At 40.4% G+C, this 26,846-nt stretch overlaps 1 protein-coding gene across 2 annotated transcripts; it reads left to right on the top strand.

Annotated features, from left to right (window-relative positions):
• The first annotated feature begins 810 nt into the window (after positions 1 to 810).
• On the top strand, positions 811 to 26,509 carry SOX9 (SRY-box transcription factor 9). Of its 2 annotated transcripts, XM_039325520.1 has the most exons (4): positions 811 to 957; positions 20,590 to 20,993; positions 22,517 to 22,770; positions 23,425 to 26,509. In XM_039325520.1, exons 1-4 carry the CDS (start codon positions 859 to 861, stop codon positions 24,240 to 24,242), a joined length of 1,575 nt encoding a protein of 524 aa, XP_039181454.1. In that variant the 5' UTR covers positions 811 to 858; the 3' UTR covers positions 24,243 to 26,509. The 2 variants fall into 2 exon arrangements, with proteins under 2 accessions (XP_039181454.1, XP_039181456.1); XM_039325522.1 differs by lacking the exon at positions 811 to 957 and having other exon boundaries at positions 17,474 to 20,993; positions 23,425 to 24,242.
• The last annotated feature ends 337 nt before the right edge of the window (positions 26,510 to 26,846 follow it).

Here is a 26,846-nt window from a genome sequence, read left to right as displayed (position 1 = left end):
TATTCCTCTGGAAAACCTAATGCCAAAATGCCACAGCAGGTGGCAGCCTTTGGTTGACTTTGGCACAACTTTAAAAAAAACCTAATCAAAGTCATAGTAAATCTGCCCCTGAATGGGACACCATCAGGAGATCCTGGTTTTTATACTGTTGCCATGAAAACTTTGTGGACATGCCCACCTCTGCTGTGAAATAAACTTCCATAATGAGGACCATCACCATCTCCCAATCCATGAAGGGAAGGTGCTTAGCTGCTGTCCCCATTCTTAAGTTATCCTTCCACTGGACTTACAGAACACTGTTGCACTGATGCTTAGCCTTGAACCCCTTCTCTAACATCAGCCCCCTCAAAGGTCATTCAATCTGCTCCCCATCATTTACAGCCTACCCACTACCCAACCTACTCCACTCTTTGCTGCTGCCAAATGCCAGGCTATAATTATGGGCCACTTGCTGCTCAAATCCACCAGTCACCGAAGGCATTATCAAAGACCCTGTTTTCCTTCAGGTCCATCCAAAGCAACGTTTGACACTGCCAGGCAATTTCTGAGGGCAAAATCATAAGCTGTTCTCAAGGAATGTCATCATGAACCTGTCATAGCAAGAAAAGAGCCAAATTCTTCCTTTGTTTCCAATTTGTGCTCTTACACCCCCCCTCCTCCTCCCCCTTTCTCTTCTAAAAAATAAAGGCAATACAATAGATCCTTTCAGGCTCTGCCAAGCTGCTTCTCAACTCGTCTCAGATAAGCACTGGCAGGAAAGGTGACTGTCATCAATATTTTGGTGAATGTTAACTACCTGGGGACAGCTTTGTGAGGGAATAATCCCAAGTAGTTTCGAAGCATGTTTTAAAACACAGCATGCAGGAACGCCTCCACCAGACCCTTCTTGTCAAACAAGCATTTAGGCAGCCCAGCTTCCTAATCACAAGAGCAAAGCCGATAGTCCTCCTTGTCAAGGTAGGTTTCCCCCATCCCGGGTGCCATTTCTATCCCTTTTTCATTCCTTCATTCAGAAAGATCTTTCATCTAAAAATGTCTTGAGGGTGGCAGCACATTTTTCCCCTCTGGGACCGTACGGTAAAAATCTTGTTGGAAAATTTGTGTGGCTCTAGAACGGTTATGTGTTGGAGCTCTCAATATGAAAGCTGCAAGTCCTTGAAATCCCAATTCAGCTCTCCAGCCTACAAATTATATGGATGTTTCTAGTCAATCACCGCTCTTCTGCAGCTCAGGACTAACAATCTGATAATCACTGTACCATTTTGGTATTCAGCTTGCTGAAATAATATATATGTGAATTGTTTTGAACCTTCATTAAGATTTTACCTTTTTTCTTTCTGAATCTATGCCCCCCCCCTTTTTTTTTAAAGATTTATATTCTCTGGTGTTATATAGCATCATATACCACATTTATATTTATAATTATCATATTTTAAGCAACTCACAATTTTCATAACAGATAAAATGTGTTTATGATATAAGAATATTCCACCTCAGAGTTATGTCTAGGACAAGTATCTGCAACACCTGACACAATAAAACCGGCTAGGAACCATGATCATACCAAAGTATTATTTATCTGAACTTGACTGTGCAAACTTCTTAGGTAAACCCATGTTTGATTATCCTAGGATTTGGGATAGCTCCCAAGCCATAGGAATAAATGTGCATGTTTTTGCAAAAGAGACCTCCTTTGATCAAAGCTGCAATGATATCATTGCTGCTTTTGTTCCCTGCCATTATTTGGAGATATTTGCTCCTTTTGTTTGAATAATATTCTCCACCTATTAAAACATCAGATGGCATGAAGGACATAGCCGAGCAAATATATGTTGGTGAATATATATGTGTGTGTGTGAACTCATGTATATCAGATATATCAACAGCTACAATTGTAAATGCTATGAAATTGGAAAGAATAGAAATGCAGCTCAAATTTAGAGTATGGTAAATTATGAATTAGAAGGCCATTATTAATTCTAGATTCAGATCACTGCTGTCTCTACACCTTCTTCTAAAATACTGAGGGAATGTGTGACTTGGGCCCAGTCTAAGTCAAGAGAAGGAAAACTAGGGTGCTCCAAATGTTTTGAGCTTTCCAACAATAGCAGTCCATATGGTTAAGGACAAGGGACTGTGACAGTCACAATTCAAATTTTTAGAGCACACCAGGTTGTCTGCCTGCAGCACTGCCAGGACTTACCCTCCACTACTGTACACTCATATTTTTATTTCCCACTTACGGGCATGGATGTGTATGCAAGCAGTCTGCAAGGGCATTGGGTTTATCATATATGCTCACAAACATCTACTGCTGTGAGGCACATGATCTATCCCAGGAGAGGCAGAATTAAAACACTTGCCATCTCACCACACAGGTGTACAGTGCACAACTGAGACTTGGTCTTTAACAAAATGAGTTCCTATATTCTCTATTGCAAGCCATTCCAATTTGAATCTATATTCTGCAACAGAGAGATAAACCCAAGTCAGTATTAAAACTAGTCTATGCAATATCAACATGTTTTCTAAACATCATCAGAGAGTTTTGTGTATCTTTCAACCAAGACTGGTATGGTTGCTAGGACATCAGCAAAGGGTCAAGTCTCTGTTGACATCCTCACTCAAACCTCACTCAACCAGTCTTTTTTTTTTTTTTTTTTTTGTCTAGCCTACTCTACCACTTTGTTCTGACAATAAAATTGGGATGAGGGTAAAAATTGTGTATGCCATTTGCCACTTTTTGGAGGAAGACTCCAGATAAACTAACCTGTAAAGCAAAAGACTCAGTTCCAGGCAGTTTATCAAGCCACGGACTGGTTTATTGGTTTACCATGCTAAACTACAACAGTAGTTTCTATCAGTATCTTATTTTCAAATATTTCTTTTAATTAGTGTTTTTGATTAGGCTGGCATATCCTAATTTTATTATGCTGCCTGTTATAGACTTTCCCTCGAGATTTTGATTAATTTCATCAGTCATCCAGGGAAAGGCAAGCATTTTTATCATGGACTGTATGGGTGCTATCATCTAGAATTAATGAATAAGTTATTGCATACAAACCGGTAGTATATTAATAGCAGTGGCATATAAATTTGTATCTCTGCTTACACTCGTACATAGACATATACTTGGCAATCTGTATATATTATGGAGTAAAGCAAATCTAAATTTTTAAAACAAATTCTCCATGTGTAAACAAACTCCCCACCTTGAGCAAACTTCAAGCAATCTCTGTACAGATTTTTCTATTTCTGAAATAAATCATTATTTCAAATGAGTGTGGACCTGGCAGTTAGATTATCCAAATGATTCGGTATTTGGGGCACTATTTGGAAACAACTCAAACAAACTATTTTACAAGTTTGAGAAGTAAATACTTTCTCTTTCTTTCTCTTTCTTTCTTTCTTTCTTTTTCTTTTTTCTTTTTTCTTTCTATATTTTTTCTTTCTTTCTCTTTCTTTCTAATTTGAAGGGCTAGAAGGGGAGGAAAGGGGGGGTGCTCTTTGGCCCATAGGAAATCAGTGACCCAGAGACATCTGCAAACGATTAGGACACAGACTTCAGGTAGCTCATAAGAACACGTGCTGTCCATATTACACTCTGCAAGTATATTTCCACAACTTTACTTCTGCAAATAAACAGTCTGGCTTGTCCTGCATTAGCAAGAAACTACACAAACAGGTAGAGAGAATGGCTGTTCTATTCTCTCTTCCAGTTCTGATGGATTTCTCGCAAGCCATCGCTTGGCCATGTAATTTGAACGGTTCCCTGGCGGTAATTTAACACGAGCCTGGTTTCTAAACAGAATATGGCTAGCTTTAACTTACTGTCATTTATTTATCTCTGCTATGAAACATCATATATAATTTTCACAGGATGTTAGCTTTGACGTACATGTCATAATTTAACAGCTGCTTGCAAAAGTATAAGAAAAATCAACACTGGGAGCAATGATAATAGTATAATGTAAAATAGACTGGTTTACAACATTGCTAACATAATTTAATTTTGAAACCGCTCGTAATTGCTTGTGTTGAGAGATTGTAGTAATTTCTTGTACAGAGAGGAATCAGTGTACTTAAGACTTAAATCACTTATCTGCAATTTAAGTACCCCTGAATTCCATAAGATTCAGTAGATATATGTAAATTTTGTCCTTACCTATTCATGCATGAATATTGAAAAAGTCTATATGATAGACTCCAATAGAATTCTGAAAATAAACACACTAAGGCTAAATAAAAATTATACATGACTGAACTAGTAAAAAAAAAAAGGAAAGTCAGGGAAGATAAATTATAGTTTCAGCTTTTCCAATATGCCCTTACTATGTGAGACTATTAATAGTTTATGCGATAATCAGCCATACCGGGGAAAGTGATTAAATACTTTGAAAGTCAGGGACCTCCCCCTTCAAACCAATAAAACTTTTATGAACATCATGTTGAAATCAACAAGGCTGAAGACTGTTGTAACAACCTCCCACCCACCCCCCTCCACTCCCCAGCAAGATTTAAACCTGATTAAGCTCTTTTGGGTGGAAAGGAACCAACAAGATTTAAACAGTAAAACTGAGTACCTTTCAACTCAGCAACTGCAATGAAATTATTCAGTCCTGTAGGTGCAGAGGTATTGACTGCGTATAAATAAATTCTCCCTTTTGAATCAAACAATTGAAATTTCTTAGATTTTTTTTTTTATTGTGAAAAAAAATGCACAGGAATCAATAGAGCTTTGGAAAAAGGACGTTTTCCTGTTTGTTGTAAAGCCCAATGCTAAGGACTCTGCCAAAACATAAGCTATTCAGATAATTTTGTGTCTTAAAGGTCCTTGCTGGCTAAGGAAGTTCCTGCCAAGGTACACTCTGTGTGCACATGTGAACACACTCACTGGACCTCCAGTACACATAAAACCAGGCAGAGCTTTATCAGATTGTTCCCAACACAAATGGCAATAGGAAATATAATCCAGTTTCAGCTGAATGCTTTGATAATCCATTGATTTTATCTAAATGAAAGGAAAATAAAAGTGTTCAACGTGAGTTTGATTATCCTCCCTGAATGTTACACAGTCATCTTTGTTTAATAAAGGGAATTTGCTATTTTCATTGCCAGACTGTTTTGAATGTGAGGAATTCACACATTCTTATCAGAATAATTTCAATATGCCTAAATGGAAAGTAAAATGGATTAGAAATAAGCCAATATTTTCCAGATGCTTTGCTGTTCAACTGCTGTTAGGCTAAGCCAACATTTCCCGTGCAAAGATAATGAAGGCTATAGTTCAAAGCACCTGCCTGCTTCTGCTCACAAACCTATCTTTTACATTTTGTTTCCAAAATGTCCATGGGGAAGGAAGGAAGGAAGGAAGGAAGGAAGGAAGGAAGGAAGGAAGGAAGGAAGGAAGGAAGGAAGGAAGGAAGGAAGGAAGGAAGGAAGGAAGGACTTAGGCAAGTGATTGTATGCATGTATTTCTTAAGCAAAAAAAATTCCAATGTGATGAATATTAAGAAAAATATTGTACTTCTCTTTTTCTACAATGTGCTTCGGATTCACTACTCATTCAGGGCAGAAAGCATGGTCAAGATGATTGCTTGGCATCATAGTTTACATCTTAGAACACTGGCCAAAATGCCCTAAATGGGAATTGTGGGAAATAATGAGATCAACAAAAATGGGAAAATATTTAAACAAACATTTTAAGCATATTTTAACTGAGGGAAAAATTAAAGAGTTTGTGTAGGGTGGGGGATTGACAGAATTTTGCACACCTATGTACTTGAACTTTTTTAAACATTCATTGAGGCACTGTTTGGCACCCTAAATTTTCATTGAAGAATTTTAACTGCAGGCTAGCTTGAAGGCAGCTTTTCATTCTAAAAAAAAATAAATTGTAGCAAACCGGATTAGAATGAATTTATTAGTTGGAAGGGATATTTAAAGTCAGAATCCAGTACTCCTGTACAGGGCAGAAATCTATTAAACTGTCTCTGAAAAGTGGCCACCCAGTTCCCATTAAACTACTGTCAGCAGTGGGAAGTCAACGACTATTCCAGGAAGATGGCTCCACTATTTAACAGCTTAGAAAAGTCATTCAGCCTTAAGCTCTTTTCTCTTAATTTGGCCATTGGTCCATATCCTGCTTTCAGTTTCAACACAAAACACAATTTCTTGCCCATCAAAGTGTTTCACATGGACCTCTACATGGAAAATGACCAAATGTGCATCATATTATAATGCAAACTTCTTTTGTGTGTTAGCCATGATGGTAGACATGGGCATATAAGAGGCAAAGCTTGTGTCACAATACCATGGCACACATTTCATTATTTTGACAGAATCTCAGTTTACTGGGACTGTTATATATTTGTAAATCACTGTCACCCCATCCCATCCCACTCAGTCTTTATTGTTATAAAAAGCCAAACTCCTTTCATAATTCTTCACAGGAACGAGTTCCAGATCTTCTATCATCTTTATAGCTTTTCTTTAAATTCACTCCAGCTTCTCCATATCCATTGACATAGCAGTCCAAAATATGGTCTAGTCAGCAGCAAGTACAATGGAATGATTGCTTCTGGTGAACCAAATGCAATGATTTGGTTCATGCAAGCCAGGAGTGCATTGTCCTTTCCAGCTGTTGCATCACAGGGATGGCTCATGTTCTGCTGGCAGTACACTAGTACTCTTAGATTCTCCTCATCTGCACTGCCAAAAAACCCCAAATAATTATGCTTTTCATGCTTCCTACCCTTAGGCTTGACACAACTGAAAACCATCCTGTTTGGACACTGGTTTGGGCCTGTTAAGACTACTATAAGACTGCCAAGGTCATTTTTAATTGTGATACTGTTCTTTAAATCATTAACTAATCCTTCTAGATTAATGGCTTAAGCAGATTTGATAAACATCCCTTCCATTTCATCCTTCATTCCATTTATAAAGATGCTGAATAGCAGTGAGCCAAGGATGGGGATTTCGTGGGGATTTCACCAAATATTTCATTCCAAAATAACGCAGAACTATTTACTAGTACCCTTTGCATCTGACCTAGTAGTATTTAGCTGCATTTCTCTTTCTTGTCCCTCAAGGATATCATGAGAGGAAAACATTACAGGTAGTCCTTGATTTATAATGATTCATTTAGTTTGAAATTATAACAGTGCTAGAAAAAGTGATTTGTGATTGATTTTTTTTCACACTTAACGACCATCGCAGCATCCCCATGGCCACGTGATCAAAATTCAAGAGATGGAAACTGGCATGTATTTATGACGGTGGCACTGTCCTCAGGTCATATGATCATCATTTGCAACCATCCTAGCCAGTTTTCAATAAGCAAAGTCAATGGGGGAAGAAACCAAGTTCGTTTAATGACCACACAATTCACTTAAAAACTGCAGTGATTTGCTTAACAAGCCTTAAAATGGGGCACTTGCCTTGCAAAAATGTTGGGATCAATTGCGTTAAACTGAGGACTTAGCTGTACAGTACCTTGGTTGACCACACTAATTACCTTGTCATTTAATAAGAAATAAAGCAGGGGTCCTCAAACTTGGCCACTTTAGGACTTGTGGACTTCAACTCCCAGAATTCCCCAGCCAGCCATGGCTGGCTGGGGAATTCTGGGAGTTGAAGTCCACAAGTCTTAAAGTGGCCAAGTTTGAGGACCCCTGAAATAAAGGAAGGCCAAGGTTCATCTGATATTGCCATATTTGTTCTTCAGAAATACATGTTAGTTCCTGGGAATGGTAGATTTTTTCCCCTCCTATTGAGGGTTCTTTGGTGCTCTCTGAGTTTGATTGTGCACAATTCCCATCATCAGAGTGCACTTAGTTTGGGTAATGAAATGTCTGCAAGAAAACAACCAAGCTCAGAGAGCACCAAGGGCCCCTCGTTTCAGCCCTAAGCTACAAATATTCTCCTGTATTTTCTCATACTGCTTGACTATCTATTCTTGCACAGGACAGGCATCAGATTAATTTGTTTGAGCTCTTCTAGAGCCTCACCACCACTAGCAGCCTTTTTCTCCTTTTTGAATATGAAGAGCACATGTGCCCTTCCCTTCATTTCTGTAGCTCCCAAGTTTTCCAAGGGTTTTCAGTGATTACAAATGGCAGTTCTTAAGATCACTTTTACCAGGTCTTTCATAAGCCTGGAATATAATTCATCTGTTCCTCGATACGTACATTTAGATACGATTGCGATGTGGATTCTCTCCATATTTTAACAATTCTGGACTGTTCTTTCTTTTTTCCTTTCCTGGATCATGTGAGGAAGAGTTTTATTTTATTTATCCATTTAAACCATTTGTATAGCCACCCATCTTTCAGCCATCCTTGGGCAGCTACCAATCAAAGAAAAAAAACTACAAAACATTAATTATCATGTTAAAGACTATAAAACATAAATCACTGAAAAATAACAAAAATCTGGTGAGGATTCCAAGAGAAGACAGATGCAAAGAATATGTTAAGCAACTTTACCTTTTCCACATTATCTGATATTATTTATCTAACTTTTTTTTATGTAACAGATTAATAGTTTGCTCGACACCATTTATTTTGCCATTGTATACCTTTACTTTATTTTGAAATAGACAGAAAATCAGACAGAGATAGAGAAATATGGGCAGATAAATAACAGATATAAAATATCATAAAACTAATACATTCTAAAATAACAGGGACTTGTCCACGTGGTCTCCAGGAGTCAAAATGTGATTCAAAATTACAGATATAAAGTATATTTCATTTTCTAATGGATCATTAGAATCTTATTTTATTATGAGAGATTTCACACCCACTTTCTAATCAAAATTACATTATGTACATTATAACTATTGTTATGGATAATATAGCAAATTAAGACATGCCCTTTAAAATCCAGATTTTGGATATGGCGCGATTCCATGTATAAAATTACAGTCCAAGAATGGCTTCCAATTAAAATTAAATGCTATATTGGATTTACTTTTCAAATAGAAAGTTGTTCGACATATCAAAACATACTTCCGCAATTTAATTAACCATTCTTCCAAAGACAGAATCAAAGGATTTTTATTGGAAAAGGGTATAGAATTCTTGCAGCTGCTACAATGCCAATTCAGTATATTTTGAAGGGATATATGTTTTAGTGAAATTTAGTAAGAAAATCTGAGGTTGCAATGGGATTGCAACTTTCAGAATTTGTTCCATTTTTTAATAAATCATTTTCTGATATTATTAGGTTTTATAATGTTACTACATATGAAAAAAGGATACAACCTACTTATATTTCCAAAGTTTTTTAAAAAAATAATTATTCATTTTAGCAAGCCAATCTAGAGTGATAGACCAATTGTAAAAAATCTTATAACCTCTCTAAGAAAAAAATGTTCCTTCAGATTTATTTTATTAATATGCCCTACCCAAGCATTTCTTCTTAAATTGCTTTCCTCTCCGCATTAACCTCATTTAAAATTTTAGCCTTCCTAATTTCCATTTCTGTTCATCTAGTAAGCTCTTTATTCATCCACATAGACATCTTGAAGATTTTCTCTCTTTTTTTTTCAGGATCTCCTCTCCTTTTAACTTATGATTTAAGAAATTGTAACAATAGAATACCTACACTGCACTTGAAGTCAATAAATTCAGTCTCCCTGAAGGCCGAGATACTTGACTAACTAATCTCAGTTTGTGGCATTTTTGGCACTCTCCGGACTTGGTGGTTTGTTTGCAGATGTTTTATTACCCAACTAGGTAACCTCATCAGTTTCTTCTGACCTTGTTGTCTTGAAATCCTCCATGAAGTTGTTGCTTTTCTCTAAGGTGTCTATCTTCCAGTATTTCTCTGTCAGGATTAAATCCAGAATTACTGACTTTTTATTTCTTCTGCGTCTGCAAAATGAAGTTGTTAGCAAGAGAGATCAGAATTTTTTTTGAACCTTCCATGCTTGGCTGAGTTAGTTTTCCATCAAGTTGGTTGAAGTCTCCCATTATTGCTGTACCTTGTGCTTTTAAGAACTTGACAGTTGGTTTTAAAAGGCATTTATTGTCCTCCTATTCTGCCTGGATAATTGTCTGTAGTAAGTTCTCACATTAATATCCCTTTTGTTTCCTACTCAATTTAATCTTAAAGGAGGAGGTGAGAAGATACATATTTCTTCAGGTAAGGGGATTTCTCACCTCCTCCCTTTTTGCTGGATCTATTTCTTTTGAATAGGTTGTATTCTTCAATTCTACTTTCTAATCCTGACTCTCATCCCATTGTCTTATGTGATAATTATCATTTTTATATGATAACTAACACATTTGTTTTCCATATTAGGACTTTTAGTCCCCCACTCCCACCCCATTTGTTCTCTGGGCATTTATTTACAAACATTAGAGACTGGCAATGTTATTATTTTCACTATCATGTTTTGAGGATTTCCGATACAGTTTCCTATTTCATATTTCCTTATCACATGCAACCACATTCTTAGGACCCAGGACTTTTTTTTTTTTTTCGTGCTCGGGTTTAATTTAAATCCCCCCAGATGAGGTTTGCATGGCTCTTTCCAAAATATCTTTTTCCCTCTCTTTATGAGCTTCCTAAGAGTCTTTTCTATTACTCTTTTAGGACTCTTTTAAGCATCCTATCATTCTTGGTGACATCTTTTTAACCTGTTGGTACCCTTTTCCTATTTTCTCTGTTTCTAGATAACTTTATGTTCCCTGTACTTCTCACAAGGCTCATTTTTCTGGGCTTCTGTGCAGGAATTGTGGGCTCTTCTATCTTTCTAGATGAGACATAAAGAAAAAAAGGCCTCCTTCCTTTCTTCTTCTCCTCCAGTAAGGAATCAAGCCTACATTGCAACAGGTACATTTGGTAAGAAAACAAGCATGCCTAGCAACTAGCAAGTTCCTGCTGTTATTGCCTTAATATTGCCTTTTGACTTGTTGCTCCCTTCACTAAATTCCATCATAAAATTCCCGGTCTGTTCTGCTCATCAAGAAGTCCACAAGACTATTGGCTGAGACTACTATAGCTAAAGACAATCATGATAGGGTACACTATAAGCCCTTGTTTCAAGAAACATAGTCTCAGATCCAGCAAAGACACTCATAAAAATTGAGTGTATTAAAGAATCAATGTTGTCTATTTGTTTTATCCAATTCATCATTTTATGGCAAGTCATACTGTGGAATAAATTATCTGTATTAAACATCTATGCAAATTTCAAATAGCTGACAAATTTATTATTTATAAGCAGGAAAGCTTCAGAAAATAAGATAAACAGATAAATTTTACTAAACCTCTGTAAGCTATTCAGTTTCACAGTGCATATTGCCATCACATGTAAAAACAAGAAATGCTGGAGAAAGCATATTGCTTTATCTTAATGTCTGATAATTTTCCTGTTCTAAATATCCTTTAAACCATTCAGATAATGTACAGCTCCTATACACTCTGACGAAAAGGCATTAGAACTGTTCAAAAATCCTCAATAAGAAAGTTTTATGATAGAATCAATGTGATGTTATAACTCTTACACATCAGTCTTACGGGAGTTCTGATTTGCTTACAAGAAGTTGATTAAAAATCCCTCACTAGCTCTTTATTTACCATTCTACTGACTATGTCTGTTTCATGCTGAGATCCCTCCTCACAGAAATAGCTTATGCATACCTACTCACAAGTAAATTCCTACAGAGCTCAAGGGAGATTTCTCCCAGGTAAGCGAGTACAGGATTATTTCATCATTTTTCCAAGAAAAAGCATTTAAATATAATGCAGTAGTTTGTTTACCAGTAAATGGTGAAGTTGTTTCTTTTGAATTAACTAATGTTGTGCTTTTTTCAATATTTCAAAATCATACTTTTGCAGAAGTGCAAACAAATTGTGGAAGAGATATTATAATAAATATGTAACTATTAAATTTAATCTTTAATTTTAAAAGAAATGTTTTAAAAATATTCTTATTTAATATAATACAAAACATTTATTAAATATAACAAAACAAATAGTACAATAATTTGGGGCACTGATATTATGCATAGAAAGCACACTTCCCAACACGGCTGGGAATTTTGGAGATTAACTAATTGGGGGATAGCAATACAAAATAGTGTTTTTTAAAGAACGAATCAAGAATTGTGACTCTTTTCTCTAAATGTATAAAATCAAGAAACATAAAACTTCTTGTTTTATTTGTGTATCATTATACGTCCACAGAAATGCAACTTATTTATATTTCTTAAAAATAAATACAGAAAAAGGTAATAAGAGGATCAGGCTTTTAGAAGCATAATTTTAATGGGATTACAAATTGTTGGAAATTGTAATTATACTCCAGTGCAACAGTAGTAAAATGCATCATCTTAGTGAAATTATTAAAACAAAAGTCTTTCTTAATCTTAAAAAAATGCATCAAAGAAATGATTTCCACAAGTAGGCTTTTTTAGGTGTTAATTATTGCATACTAGAATTTCTTATAGAATAATTTATTTCTGTAAGTAAATTCAAAATCCTAAATTATTCCACTTTGCTAATTTTCTTACATTCAGAATCTGCCTCCTTGGGCAGCTTTTGAGAATACCTAAACATAGTATGTATTGCATAGGTAGGCACACATGCATATATGTATATGTACATGTGCATGTACATGTACAAATCGGGTAACCATAAATCATTACTCCCTAATTTCTACACCAAAATGCAAAATAAACAAAAAAAAATCACGTTTGCTATATTGTCAAACTTGTGGTAATGGATATTATGACGGAGCTAGACTTTCAGGCCTTGCAGGACAAGTAGCCACAATGGATGGGAAACAAATACTCCACATAATGGAACTTGCAAGTTTAAATCCGAAGTGGACAAAGTTGCACTTTGTAGTGTGCAACAGGTAGAAACTCCAAGTTAAACTCCAATTAAAGTTAAATGGAACAACAACAGAAGACAGATGAGTCAATGGCTCACCCTACTCCACCAATAGGCTTATTATACACACAGTGGTCCAAGAAATCATTGCTCTTGATTCAGAATTTGAACACTAATCTCTTGAAATAGCTATTAAAGCCAGGCCTGGTCAAAGACAACCATTTAAAACAGGGGGAGAAAGGGAAATGTCAGGAATAGGGGGATGACAGTGAATATAAAGCATTGCAATGTTTTTTTTAAAAAAATATCAATTTTAAAATTATTCCTATAATTAAATTCCTATTAACTATTAAATGTTAAACTATGGATAGTCAAAAACTGTTGGCAGCTTACTGCCCGTCATCCAGAGATCAGTTGATTTCTGATGTCTCTGTGATCACCCTTTGATTTCTCCCACAATTAGATAGATAGATAACCTTTATTGTCATTTTTTATTGTGGGCACAATGGCACACATTAAAAACGAAATGTAGTTGCTGGCTCTCAAAGTGTACACATGCATAACACACCTTTAAGCATACTATATACAACATTATTAGTCATCAGATGTAAAACTTGACTTGAAGGTGTCTTTACCCTTTTGATTAGCCAGAGCTGAACTTAAGGAACTCTACTTGAAGCTCAGCCAAACAAAGGCTGAGCAGGAAAAAAAATCATTCTATAATAGGTAATTTCTATAAGTCTAGCAACACCAGGCAGCCAAATTTTCTTCACTATAGCAAAACACAAAGAGCACTTGCTCACTCACTGTCTATCTCTCTGATGGCTGGCAAGATATAAGGCTGAGCTTCTTGCCACTGCCTATTAAAACTGGAGTCAGTTCTGTTTATAATGGTGTCAACTATGAAAAGCACAACAGTGGTTCCTCAGTTTCAAGAAAGATTTTAGCTCTTGCTCCTTTTTCCGGAGAAACTGGAACAAATATGTGCCCTTCTTCTTCTTCTTCTTCTTCTTCTTCTTCTTCTTCTTCTTCTTCTTCTTCTTCTTCTTCTTCTTCTTCTTCTTCTTCTTCTTCTTCTTCTTCTTCTTCTTCTTCTTCTTCTTCTTCTTCTTCTTCTTCTTCGTTCTTCTTCTTCTTCTTCTTCTTCTTCTTCTTCTTCTTCTTCTTCTTCTTCTTCTTCTTCTTCTTCTTCTTCTTCTTCTTCTTCTTCTTCTTCTTCTTCTTCTTCTTCTTCTTCTTCTTCTTCTTCTTCTTCTTCTTCTTCTTCTTCTTCTTCTTCAGAAACAGGGGAACGAGGGAGATTAGGATGTACAATATATTCCCCTTCTGTAACCTTCTTAATTTGGAACTATTAAAAGTATCTAATAGAAATAGTACCCCCTTCTTGGAAACCTTTAAAAAATTTCCTCTGCGCACAAGTCAATCACAGCCCTTGAATTTCCCTCCAGTATTTCTAGGCAGCATCTTCCCTGGGGTGGGTGGAATAAATAAAACATTATAAAAGGAACTGACCTGGGTAAAATGCCTTTGATAAAAAGCAATTGAACGGATTAAAGGCGAGCTTTTCCAATAAGAAACAAAAAAATAGCCCTATCATATATTTTATTTAAAAGTGGATTTGCAAACACTAGAGGAAATAAAAGGGTATTATTTTATGTCCGGGGTGTTTTTCTGGGTGGTGGGGTTGGTGGTGGCGAAATTCGTTAGTTGGGCGAGATGTGCATAAAGCAAAATGCAGGGTCCTCTCCCCATTGTGTGCCCTGCGTGTGTGTGCGTGTGTTTCGAAACGGCTTCCAGCGCGCCGCTAAAATAGAGGGGAGGGGGGCTCCTGCCTTTGATGTCTCAGAGCAGTGGCTACTACAGTCCTTAGAAAAATCAGGTTTCCTTCCGCGGCGGCTCAGAGAGCCCCCAGCTCCCCACCGGCATCGCCCCACCAAAAACTTTCCTCGCGCCTCTCTTCGCGGTTGTGTCCCCCCGCCTCCCCTCTTCTCCCCCCCTTCTCTCCCCCCCCTCCCCAGCGCCGGCCGGCTGTCTGACTCTCTTTTGCTTCAAACCTTCTCGCCGCTTCGTCACCGCAGGTTCGCGGGTGACATCACGCTTTGCAAACAGCAGCTCGGGGGCCCGAACGCTCAGCGCGCCCAAGGCAAAGAGCGGGACGCCTTGCAAAAAAAAAGTTTTGGGGAATCGAGGGGGAGGGAAGGAGGCGGCGGGGCGGGGTGTGTGTGTGTGTGAATGAGGAGGCAGCTGGACTTGCAAACCCTGCAAGTAACTCCAGAAACGAGCTCGTAACGTAGCCCGGGATGCGAACTTGTAACACTTCGCAGGGACCCCCACCAAGACGGCGTCGGGTTTGCCTCTAGCGACCGCGGCCCGCTTGGACCTTGTTCGCCTGATCTGCACCCGGAGATCCCTCTCGACCCCCGGTAGCGCGGCAGAGAAGCGCTCCGAAAACTTTAGGGTAGCAGTGCGGTCGAGGGTAAAGCCGCCCGCCCCCTCCTCCCCCCGCGCCGCTTTTTTGAAAATGCAACTTCTCAGAAAACTCTTTTGATACTTTCCCCTTATTTCCAAATTGGCTTTAAAAACATGGGAATAAAAGGGGGAGAATCAAAAGAGAACAGCCGTTGCGATCAATTTCCGCACCCATCGGGACATCCAAATATAAGGCACGGTCTACATGACCTCTCTCTCTATCGAATTGGTATAGCGTATGATTCCAACGCCCGTTTTTATTGTTAGTATTATCCCTCAATCTTATTAAAATGAAGTTTATGGGTGGATACAAATATAGACCCATAGACAGGGGTGGAGATGTGACCGCGATAATATTGTTTCTGCTTTGGGGCAACTGATATTTTAGAACGAAGAACGTTAGCCTTACTTAGTTGATTGCTTCTCATAACGTCATCCAACGAAACATTTTGTTTTTGTTTATTCCTGCCTATTCGGCATAAACGTGCAAAGCCACCTGGTTTTCCCGATCTCTTAATTTTCGACAAAGCCTGATTTTTTTTTATTTTTACGTTTTGTTTTCCGGAGGATGGAGGGAAAGAAGAAAGAAATGGTTTTAGTTTGACAAAAGTGAAGCTTTTTGCCCCGCCGAAGAAGCCCTGAACAATAATTCTTCCTTCCAGTCTCACAACCATCTTCTCCGTTAAAGGAAAGTGTTTGTGCCCCAGACTTATAACAAAAACAAGTTACTCCTAAATGCCATCGGGAATTAAGAGAGACTAAGATTTAAACCGAATGCAATAATTAATCGCTGGCAAATATGATGCCAAATATATCATTTATTTCCCTCTGAACTAGGGAATGAAATATACTGTTAAATGTTGCAAAAAATATACAAAGCGACAGCTTCTCCCTTTCCTCGGCTAACTCCTTATTGATCGGTTAACTCTCCCCCCCCCCCCCCGCTAATTATTGTTAAATATATTGGGGGCGGGGAGACACTACTATATTGGCGTGGTGGTTAAAGAAACAGCTCTCAACAATGTATATTCTGTACCTCAATCCTTTTAAAACATTTTTTTTTCCATCTAGAATATCCAGTCGGGTATTAGGGTCATTCAGTCCGCGATGAGATAAAAACACAAATTTCTCCTAAATACAAGTGGCCTTTGGGAACGATCTAGAGCAGCACAAAAGCTACAGGGGTGGAGGGGAAAGGAGAAACCGAGCTCCGAGGCAGACAATTGGGAGTTGGAACTGCGCGCGGATTCATCAGAAAGGCCGCGAAGTCAATGCAGATCGCCTTTGCAAGGAGCAGCCCCCCTTTTACGGCGATATTTTTTTTTTCTCTTTAAACTTGGAACTTAAGTAAACTCTCGCCCCAGTTTGGACATGGAGCGAAGAACAGAGCGCAGATCAAACAGCGGACAGGACGCTCAAACAGGACAACCTCTTTCCTATTCCCCTGTATTGGTGTTAATGACGATCATATTACAATGGGAATTGTGATACTCTAATCATACGATCGTGTGAAATGACTTTTATTTTTTTAAAAAAAAAAATATGCACCTAAGAAACCAACTTCTGCAGTCTGTGAAACGAATTAGCTAACCAGGACAATCTCAGCTTAGAGTGCAGCGTTTTGAAACGGAGCACCCCTCTTAAGAAAAATCCGGTTGAAACGTCCCCGGGTTGATTCAAGTTGGGAGAAGTTAAGATCTGCAGGCAAATTGCGGGCAGACAGTTGCTTCACCCGTTCCTTCGCCCTCTTCTCTCCGCATTGGGGGAAATGGCTGCGCGTATTCCTTTCACCCTCGCCTCACTTTGCGCACTGAGGTAGGGAGAATGCATAAGCATCTTTTGGCAACCGTTAGGGATTGGATTTTTAAAATGTCTTTCCTTCAAATAATTCGGGGAGAGACACATATCTAATAATAATAATAATAAAGTTGGAAGGGACCTTGGAGGTCATCTAGTCCAACTCTCTGCTCAGGCAAGAAACTCTGTACCATTTCATACAAATGGCTTTTCAGTCTCTTCTTCAAAACTTCCAGTGTTGGGGCATTCACCGCTCCTGGAGTCAGGTTGTTCCACTGGTTAATTGTTCTGTCAGGAAGTTTCTCCTTAGTTCGAGGTTGCTTCTCTCCTTGATTAATTTCTATCTGCTGCTTCTTGTCCTGCCTTCAGGCGCTTTGGAGAATAGCTTGACTCTCTCTTCTCTGTGGCAGCCCCTGAGATATTGGAACACTGCTATCATGTCCCCCCTCGTCCTTCTCTTCATTAAACTATGTGATACTTCACCATCTATTCTGGCAAGTGAGACCCACCGAGGTCAGCTAAACATTTTCCACCTTATTATTGTGCTGCGTTTCGTCAGAATCATTTCCCCAGTTTCTTCACTGAGATTTACTCCGAGGTTAAGTACGGCCGTCTCCACCGAGGACCCCGCGTGTCTCCCATATTTCCTACTGATGCGCGATTGTACATCAATATTGCGCATACCTACGTTGCAGCCTTATATGGTAAATGGATGATAATGCAAAAGAAGCAGTTATTGCACATCTGGGAAAATTCTGGGAGGTGGAAGCGGAGAAGTGATTTGAAGCAGTAGGAGCGAGGGGGAAGGTCTGATCTCCGCATAAGCGCCACTGCCACCTTTGTAAATCTTTTTAAAAACAAGAACTACCCTGTTATTCTAAAGCCCTTTGATAGGTTTATCATTTGCATTGACTATAATGATTTCATTAATTTCGTTCTTGAATCACTAACCGGGCAAAGGAAAATATATGAGATTGAAGGCTGACTGATGAAATCGCCAGAGACTTAATCCGCGTTTTAGTGTGCGCGGGAGGGTGGGGCGTGCTCTGCATACGTACCAGTGTGCGTGTGCGCGCTTTTAACAACCTTCAAGAAACATCTTTTAACTTAAAGCATCAGGGCGGTTAGTTTCTGAGCCTATGGCGCCCCCTCTGGATGGAAGTGGGAATTACACGTTATCTGCCGCAAAGGTGAATTGTTTATACTGTATAGAAATAACTGTTAAATTCCAAGAAGAAGAAAAACGAGACTGAAAGGAGAGTGGAAAAAGCGCAAGCCAAGCCAAGGAAAGGCGCCTCTCCTCCCAGGCAAGGCAACATGACAGCTAATGATTTAAAGAATTGACAATGCGGGAAGCGCCCATCGCCGATGGGCTCCCTAAAAGACCTTGCCATCGTTGTCTTCCGATGAAGGGGCGATTATATCAAGAGGCCAATCCATCACCCAGTGCACCCGGTTTCTTTCTAGCCATCTTGACTGCTTGGTTTTACTCTTTCGCCTCAGTTTCCCGGACCCTGTACTGACAACTTAATCGTCTGTTCAGTGGCATACTTTTCCTCCTCTGCCTCAATTACTTTTAGAAGAAAAAGGAACATTAAAAACGACTCGAGATTCCGGGGATTAAATCTTAATTTTAAAAGTTCACAAATTCACGCATTACAGATACCCATTCAGTAGGAACCTCTGAAATCAGCGACGACTTTTAAAACTAATTTAGTAAAAATGTTGGCCTCTTTTAGGGAAGGATGTGAGGGGGAAGAGTATGAGAGAGATATACATAGGCCTGAAGTTTGTCAATACGTTCAACAAGTAAACTCAGATCTTCAATAGAAAGGACTTAGCTTAAAGAAGAAATAACTGCGCCTCTGATTATGATGTATCCCCCTTTGCAAGCTATTCTTTTCCCATTTCATAAAAGTTTGCAGTCCGCGCTCTGTGCCGTTTAACTCAGTCCTACTGGATCCAAAGGAAGGTTAATTCCCACGTTAAATCAGAAGTCTAACCTTAGATAAACCTTTTTTTTTTTTACTTTACAAATGCTTAGTCAACACAGTCTGAAAGGGAAGTCTTGTCATATAAGAGAACATTTTTGATAACATCGTTTAGGGAAGATTGAGCTGTCATTTAAACAGTAATTTTAAAAAAGAAAAGGGGCCATTAACCTTACTTGCACAAAGCAGGATAGGAGGCTTTAAATGCTAACCGCTTGTTTAAAAGGTTATGCTAAATGACTAGAAAAACGTCGCCTTACTTAAGAAGTATCTAGCTCGATTTTCTTCCTCTCACGCCCCCCCCCACCATAGCCCCCCCCGTCCCGTGAACGGCAGCTTAGCGCGTCGCCTCCTTCTTCGCCTTGAAACTTTTCAGCACGAGTGAAGTATTAAGATGAGCAAAATCAAAACAAAACCCTCCCACAGGAGAAGTGAGTCACAAAACACTGACTGGGGAGGGGGGAGGAAGAGGAGGAGGAAGAGGAGAAAGGTGAGAGACAGAACGAACTAAGTTCTTTCTCCGAGCAAACGGGAGAGTGGGTTTTGCTGCTCCGTTTTAGTTGAAGCGAGACGTGTGCTAGAGATGTCAAGCCCTTCCTTCCCCCTGCAAGCAATCCCAGAGATCTGCTTCAGTCGATAGAGAGAAAAAGGCAAGGAGAAATCTACTCGGAGGTATCGCAACTATCGCAACAGTTGGAAGTACAAAGACTCAACTGCAGCGTGCGACCAACTTTTCCTCTCTCCCGCCCCCTCCCTTCGCCTCGGCGCCCCCCTCCTTCTCCAGAGGAAGGAAAAAACTTTGTCAGCCAATCAACGGCGTGCCAGCCCTTCCCAGCAAGGGCTGCCATTGGCGTTTCTACGGCGAAATAGCAGAGGCAGAGGTATTTATTAAAGAGAGTCGCAGTGAGCGTTAGCAGAGCCGAAGTTGAGCCTTAAGTAGGCGATCCGGGGAGCCTTACGACTTTTTGCGCGCCCCCCGCCTCCTGGCTTCCCCCACCACCACCACCAGCTGAGGAATTCGTCTCCCTTCTTTCAAAAGGGGTGGAAAAAAAATATTTTTCCCCCCTCCACCTCGTTCAACTTCGCCCGCCGTCTCACCAGCTCCGCTTCCAAGCTTCCTCGGACGGGAGCGGCAGCTCGTCCACATGTCCGTTTCTTTCTGAGACCCGTTTTCCTCAAGCGGCGACTTCGGAGCAGCGCGCCCGTCAGCCGAGTTTCTGCAAAGACGCGGCTTTTCGCGCGCGCGGGCGCGAGCGAGCGAAACAGACGCTCGGCCTGGGCGCGTGCGGGGCTTTTCCTCGCCTCCTTCCAAGCTGTCTATAAAGAGGCGCCGCTCTTGCTGCTTGTTTAAGCCCCCTTCCCCGGTCTCCTCCCCACCCCTCTCTCCCCTCCGCCTCGGTATTTTTTTTATTCCCCCCCCGCCCGCTCATATTTTGGCTTCCGCCCTTTTTCTCGCATGAATCTCCTCGACCCCTTCATGAAGATGACCGAAGAGCAGGAAAAGTGTCTGTCTGGCGCTCCCAGCCCGACCATGTCGGAGGATTCCGCGGGGTCTCCCTGCCCTTCGGGCTCCGGCTCGGACACCGAGAACACGAGACCCCAAGAGAACACCTTCCCCAAGAGCGACCAGGACCTGAAGAAGGAGAGCGACGAGGACAAGTTCCCGGTGTGCATCCGAGAAGCCGTCAGCCAGGTCCTCAAGGGCTACGACTGGACCCTGGTGCCCATGCCCGTCCGGGTGAACGGATCCAGTAAGAACAAGCCCCACGTCAAGCGCCCCATGAACGCGTTTATGGTGTGGGCTCAAGCGGCTCGGAGGAAGCTGGCAGACCAGTATCCGCACCTGCACAACGCCGAGCTGAGCAAGACGCTGGGGAAGCTCTGGAGGTAAAGGGGGGGGGGGAAGAGAGAGAGAAAAGCCAGGCTGGGGCGCCCGGGTGGGCGAGGGCAGCCGAGGAGGAAGCGGCTCGGGGCTGCTCCCAGGAAAGGGCGCGAAGGCTTGCAGACTCGCCCGGCCGAGCGCGGGAGGGGCGGAGAAGAGCGAGGGCGAAGGGAAGGAGCGCTACGGCGGCTGTTTGGGCTCCCCTTTGGGCACGGCTTGGGATCACGAGGGATGCCTTGCAGGAGCAAGGGCCGAAATCGTGCGTGGCTTGAGCGCAGCAGGCCAACTTTCTAATCTGATGGCAGGAGACTGGAACTGGGCAGGAAGGCGGCGAGCACTAGGCGCACAGGAGTTCTCTGGGCTTTGCCGGAGACTCGCTTTTTCCGAAAAGGGGATCTGGGGCGAAACCTTGCCCTCTTCTCCTGCTCCTCCTCCAGTCGAGTTTTAGTTTAGGGCCGGAGCGGAGGGACAAAGATGGAATGAGAGCCCTGCGTTAGAAGAGAAACCACTGAGGAAAAAGATGGGAAAGCTTTAGACATGGAATCTCGTTAGAAAGACAACAAGATCAAGGCTTCATGAAAGCCTGGCTTTTTATATCCCTGAACAGATATAAAAATATTCCTTAAGATATAGGAAGAATACTCTGAAAAGCATGTTGTATATGTCTAGCAAGTCTTCTCTGTTTAGATATTTGGCCTACCTGTTTTTAAAAAATGACAAAGTTAAACCCTTGACATAACTTGAGCCCTTCTCTGGAGAAAAACAGGAGCAGCACATCTTGGGTGTAATGATGATTGGTACAAATTAGCAAGTGCCAACCAATAAGAAGTTGGCACAGAAGGATGACTAGCAAGAGAAACGTGGGGTGGGGAGGCAGGAGAGAAGAGAAAGTGAGTCAGCTGGCTGAAGCATAAAGCTAATGACTTGTAAAAAAAGGCTAAGGGAGCCACTTCTGTGGATGAAGAAAGCTTGGGATGAATTTAGATGTTAATTCCCCAAATGCCTAGAGGAATCCTGGTATCTGAGCTGTGGCTGAAATTGCTTATGTGCATGTGTCTACACAGCATTTGAGTGGGGTGAGAAAAGAGGACCGGTTGCTGTGGGTCTTTCTTATGGGAAAGAGAGCAGGGCCCCAGAATGATTGAAAGAATTGCTGAGAAAAAAATGAAAGGAGTGGTCCGAATCTTTTTTTTTCTTCCAAGAGGCTTTGGAGAACTTTGCAGTGTGTTTCTACCCAGAGGGTTATGCGGGAATAGCAGAAGGCTAAAGGTTGCCTTTCAGGATGCCTGCCGTTTTAGGGTGGATTTTATACACCTTATGTTTTGTCCTCTGCATTTTATCAGAAGTTCATTTTACCCAAGTTTGGGGCTTCTGACAGCTGCCTGCAGGGATGCTGGCCTAGTGGTGCAGCAGCAGAATGTAGAGTAAATTTCTAGCAAAGCAAAGGTGCTCTAAGTAGTAAAATCAGGAAACTTAAGCTTTGGGTAGAACTTAATCAGCCAATGCATGGCTTTGTTTAATTGCTCAGGTTATTGAATGAGAGCGAGAAACGCCCATTTGTGGAGGAGGCTGAACGCTTGAGAGTGCAACATAAAAAAGACCATCCAGACTACAAGTACCAGCCACGAAGGAGAAAGTCAGTGAAGAATGGACAGGCTGAGCAAGAAGAAGGATCGGAGCAGACCCACATCTCTCCGAATGCTATTTTCAAGGCCCTGCAGGCAGATTCGCCCCAGTCTTCATCCAGCATGAGTGAAGTACATTCACCTGGAGAGCATTCTGGTGAGTGTGCCATCTTCCCCTCCTTGTAGAAGTTGAGGAAGATCATCCCGTGTAGACAAGTCTTCTGAAGAAGACTATCTGTAAGATACTCCAGTTACCAGTCTGTTGCTTTTCTGGAGCAGTTTGTCAAGGAAACACAAAAGAGCTAGATGGCTATTGGGAAAAAGCAATAGCTTTTGTGTAGCTACTAGACAGGTCTTCAAATAATATTACCCATGAAACAGATGAGAATTAGATAGCCATAGGTTATTCATTGCTTTGCTAAGCCATTCAACCAGTAGTACTAGTCTTAGTTTTCATCTTGGTGTGTTACCACCCCTTATAAACTATAAACACCTATTATTGTGGCCTTATAAAGCAGCCAGTTTTCAACTACATGCAACAATCTGCATTGGTACTTCATTCTTATTGGCAAGCTCTCCATCATCTCCTTTGCACCAGCCATAGTTAATCTTTAGCTAAGTTATCACTGCCATGCAACACCTTCTGCTCATTAAAAGTGGCCGCTGGTGGGAGCTTTATGGCCCTCTGGCTGTGCCTGTTATCAGAAAGGAAAGAGGCCCAGGTGTGGCTTGCTTGCCATGTGACTTCAAAGGCATCAAAGAGAACCTGTTCCCTTTGTAACAACTACTATCTCCTTTGTATTCCTTACAGGGCAATCTCAAGGGCCACCTACTCCTCCTACCACTCCTAAAACAGATGTCCAGCCTGGTAAGCAGGACCTGAAGCGGGAAGGTCGCCCACTGCAAGAAGGAGGAAGACAGCCACCCCATATTGACTTCCGAGACGTGGACATTGGGGAACTCAGCAGTGATGTCATATCTAACATTGAGACTTTTGATGTTAATGAGTTTGACCAGTATCTCCCACCCAATGGCCACCCAGGAGTTCCAGTCACCCATGGCCAGCCTGGCCAAGTCACCTACACAGGCAGCTACGGGATCAGTAGCACCACAGCTACTCCAGCAGGCACTGGGCATGTCTGGATGTCCAAGCAGCAGCAGCAGCCACCACCGCCTTCTCAGCAGCCACCCTCCCAAGCTCAGCCACAACCACCACCCCCACCGCCGCAGCAGCACACACTCACCACCCTGAGTAGTGAACCAGGTCAGCCTCAACAGAGGACACATATTAAGACCGAGCAGCTCAGTCCCAGTCATTACACTGACCAACAGCAGCATTCACCTCAGCAGATCAGCTACAGTTCCTTCAATCTCCAGCACTATGGCTCTTCCTACCCGACCATCACTCGCTCCCAGTATGACTACACAGACCATCAGAGCTCCAATACTTACTACAGCCATGCTGCCAGCCAGAGTTCCAGCCTCTATTCTACATTCACTTACATGAACCCCACCCAGAGGCCCATGTACACCCCAATTGCAGACACTACGGGGGTACCTTCCATTCCTCAGACCCATAGCCCACAACACTGGGAACAGCCAGTCTATACACAGCTCACCAGACCATAAAGCTCTGAAGGATGGTGTCAATTCCCCAGACTTATAAAAACATTTTTTAAGCTAAAAATGAATGGAAGAGAGGAAAAAAAATATCTCAGAAATGCATTGTGCACTACAAGACCCCTTCAAAACTGACCAGATTATTCTCAGTCAAGAAACATTCCATGATGGACTAAATCCTTTGATTTGAAGGCAGTTTTTTATTTTCTTCAAACAGCCAGCTTAGCTTGCATAGGTATGAACTTGTTAATTATTTTTTAACAATAACTAAAAACAAAAAAAAATGAAAACATTTAAACTCAAAAGTATTCCTCTGTGAGGAGTATTCTCTATTTTAAATATTTTAGTATGTATTGTTTATGATTTGTTACCAATATGGGATTTATACGTACTTGTTTTTAGAGAAACTTTTAAAAACTACTTTTTCCTTTTGGGGGGGGGGGGGACAGTTGAACCACACTTAGCAAAAGATTATGCCTTAGCTTTTTTCCCTGCTGTCAGAGGTATTTTTCTATAGCTAACTGATACTTTTAGAGACTAAAATGTGTGCATTAAAAATCAAGGAAAAAAATTGGGGGGAAGGAAATAAGTGCTCATTAACATGATTGTGGGAATTTGGAAAGAGACTTTTATTTTTCTAGCATGGAAATAAAATATGTTGAGAAAAAAAAAGAATTAAAGAAAAAGCAAGAATACCTTGAGCCTTAAAGTAACACTATCAGACGCCTTAAAGAAAAATCCTGTGAAATCTTCCAAAAGACTTGCACAATTATTTTTCCCCCTGCCAAGGGAAAATATGGAATTCCCAAGAAGAGAGTTTTAAAGGTCTGAAACTTTTTAATTATTATTATTTTATTTGCAACTACAAGCACCAAGTTTGAAAGCCAGAACCAGCATTCCCTACCTTAACCCCTTTTCTTCAGCTTCCAACACCAGGCCAACATTTGTGAGACAAATGAGGTCACTCATAAAACCAGGAGCCTTCCCTGTAAATTGCATGAAAAACTAGAATTCTTTATTCCATGAAGACAGCTTACAAAAAAGGAGAAGGGAATGACACAGGGACACCAGCTTTAGCAAAGTTCATGGATGACAGTAGTAGGTGGTTTTTCTTCTTTTAAAATTATATATATTTATTTTGTGAAAAAGATGTTTTTAATCGAGGTTTTTTTTTCAATTCCCCCCTTCCACATTAGAAATCTTTGTAATGTAAACAGAAATACCAGCATCTTACTCAGAGGGTATATGGTGCCTAATTGTTAAATTATGGTTTAAATCAATAACCCTTTATTTTATTTATCTCTCAGTCTTTTTGTATTTTATTATTGCTTCAGAATGTGTCTTAGGTTTGTACAAATACCTGGCTCCTATTTGTCTTTCTATCTTTTCTATTTCTTTGGTAAGAATAAACTGGAAAGCTTTTTCTGTTGTTTTTCTCATTGTACAAACAAAGCATGGCTAATTAGTGTATCACTGAGTTATTTCTGCCTGAATACTTTTGGACTCATGATTTGGATCGGACTAAATTAATGCAAAAGTGTGGTGAGCACAGAAGGTAAGAGTGGACTAAACCACTCTTTCGTTTGTGAAAAATTCCCCAAGTTAAAGCCAATCAGCAAACTTTCCTTTACATGCGGATGTCTGACTTGCAGGGATTTCATTTTGCATGGAGGAACATTTAACAAATTCCCTAAATTGCTATCCAAAATGGTCCAATCCACCGTATTGCCTTAAGGTTCCACCTGTTTATTCTTTTGTCTGGATAGGCCTAGGCTTATTCTGCCCTAGTGATGCAAAGCAACAGTGAATGTAAACCAACAAGGCAGGAAGTGGCACATTTCCATTATTTATCTGTCTCTTGAAGGGGCCAGAGAAATGAATGGGTGCTGCTGGAACCACCAGACAGCCTTTCACTTCATTTGGGAGGAAAACTAGAGAAAGTGACACTGGTGAACTTGTGGCCAAACAGTTAAAATACTGCTTTTGGAAAAAGTTAGCTAACTTTTTTATTTTAAAATGTTATATTTGTTAATTATTTTATAGGGAATTCAGTAGAAGAAAAGCTTAAAGCACTCTTATAATATGGTATCTTTTCTACTATATTTAAAAAAACAGATCTCTTGAAAGTATTTCTGTAACTTAAGTAATGTCCTTTCAAAAAGATTAGTTTTAGATAAAAACAGTTTTTCAGTCATTTTGTTTGCAAACCCTTTGGGTCTCTGTAAAACTTATCCTTTTGTATATTATTGTTTGCAATAAATACACATTGTATTAAACTTGGAATGAAAGAGCTATTTTAGCTGCAATTCTGGAAGTGATCTAAATGACCTTAGTGAAGATGCATTATTTTTGTTTGATGCAATTATATCTACTGGTGACCTAATCTATATACAGTATACTGAAAAATGTAGTGCATACTGTTCTGACCAAAGTCAACTTTGGAGTGTACAGCACCACCTATCTACAACTCTTTAAAGCAACTGCATCTTTTCCTGGGAACACATGGTTTGGAAAAGCCACAACTGGTTTAAAGAGTAAAAACAGGTGTTACATTCTTCATAGCAGTTTTGGAACTGGGTCTAGAGTACTTGTACAACCCTATTCTATAATAAC

The sequence above is a fragment of the Crotalus tigris genome, unplaced genomic scaffold, assembly GCF_016545835.1.
Source record: "Crotalus tigris isolate CLP2741 ecotype Arizona unplaced genomic scaffold, ASM1654583v1 scf7180000024337.5909745, whole genome shotgun sequence".
Lineage (NCBI taxonomy): Eukaryota > Metazoa > Chordata > Lepidosauria > Squamata > Viperidae > Crotalus > Crotalus tigris.
Note: the sequence above shows the minus strand (reverse complement) of the source record. Positions and strands in the feature narration are given on the sequence as shown.

Bases quoted from the DNA above. Each gene is read 5' to 3' on its own strand.
- SOX9 (XM_039325520.1), top strand. From the start codon at position 859: ATGCAGGAACGCCTCCACCAGACCCTTCTTGTCAAACAAGCATTTAGG. The intron at 958-20,589 runs GTAGGTTTCCCC...CCCTTCATGAAG, and splicing joins CGATAGTCCTCCTTGTCAAG to ATGACCGAAGAGCAGGAAAA. The intron at 20,994-22,516 runs GTAAAGGGGGGG...TTAATTGCTCAG, and splicing joins ACGCTGGGGAAGCTCTGGAG to GTTATTGAATGAGAGCGAGA.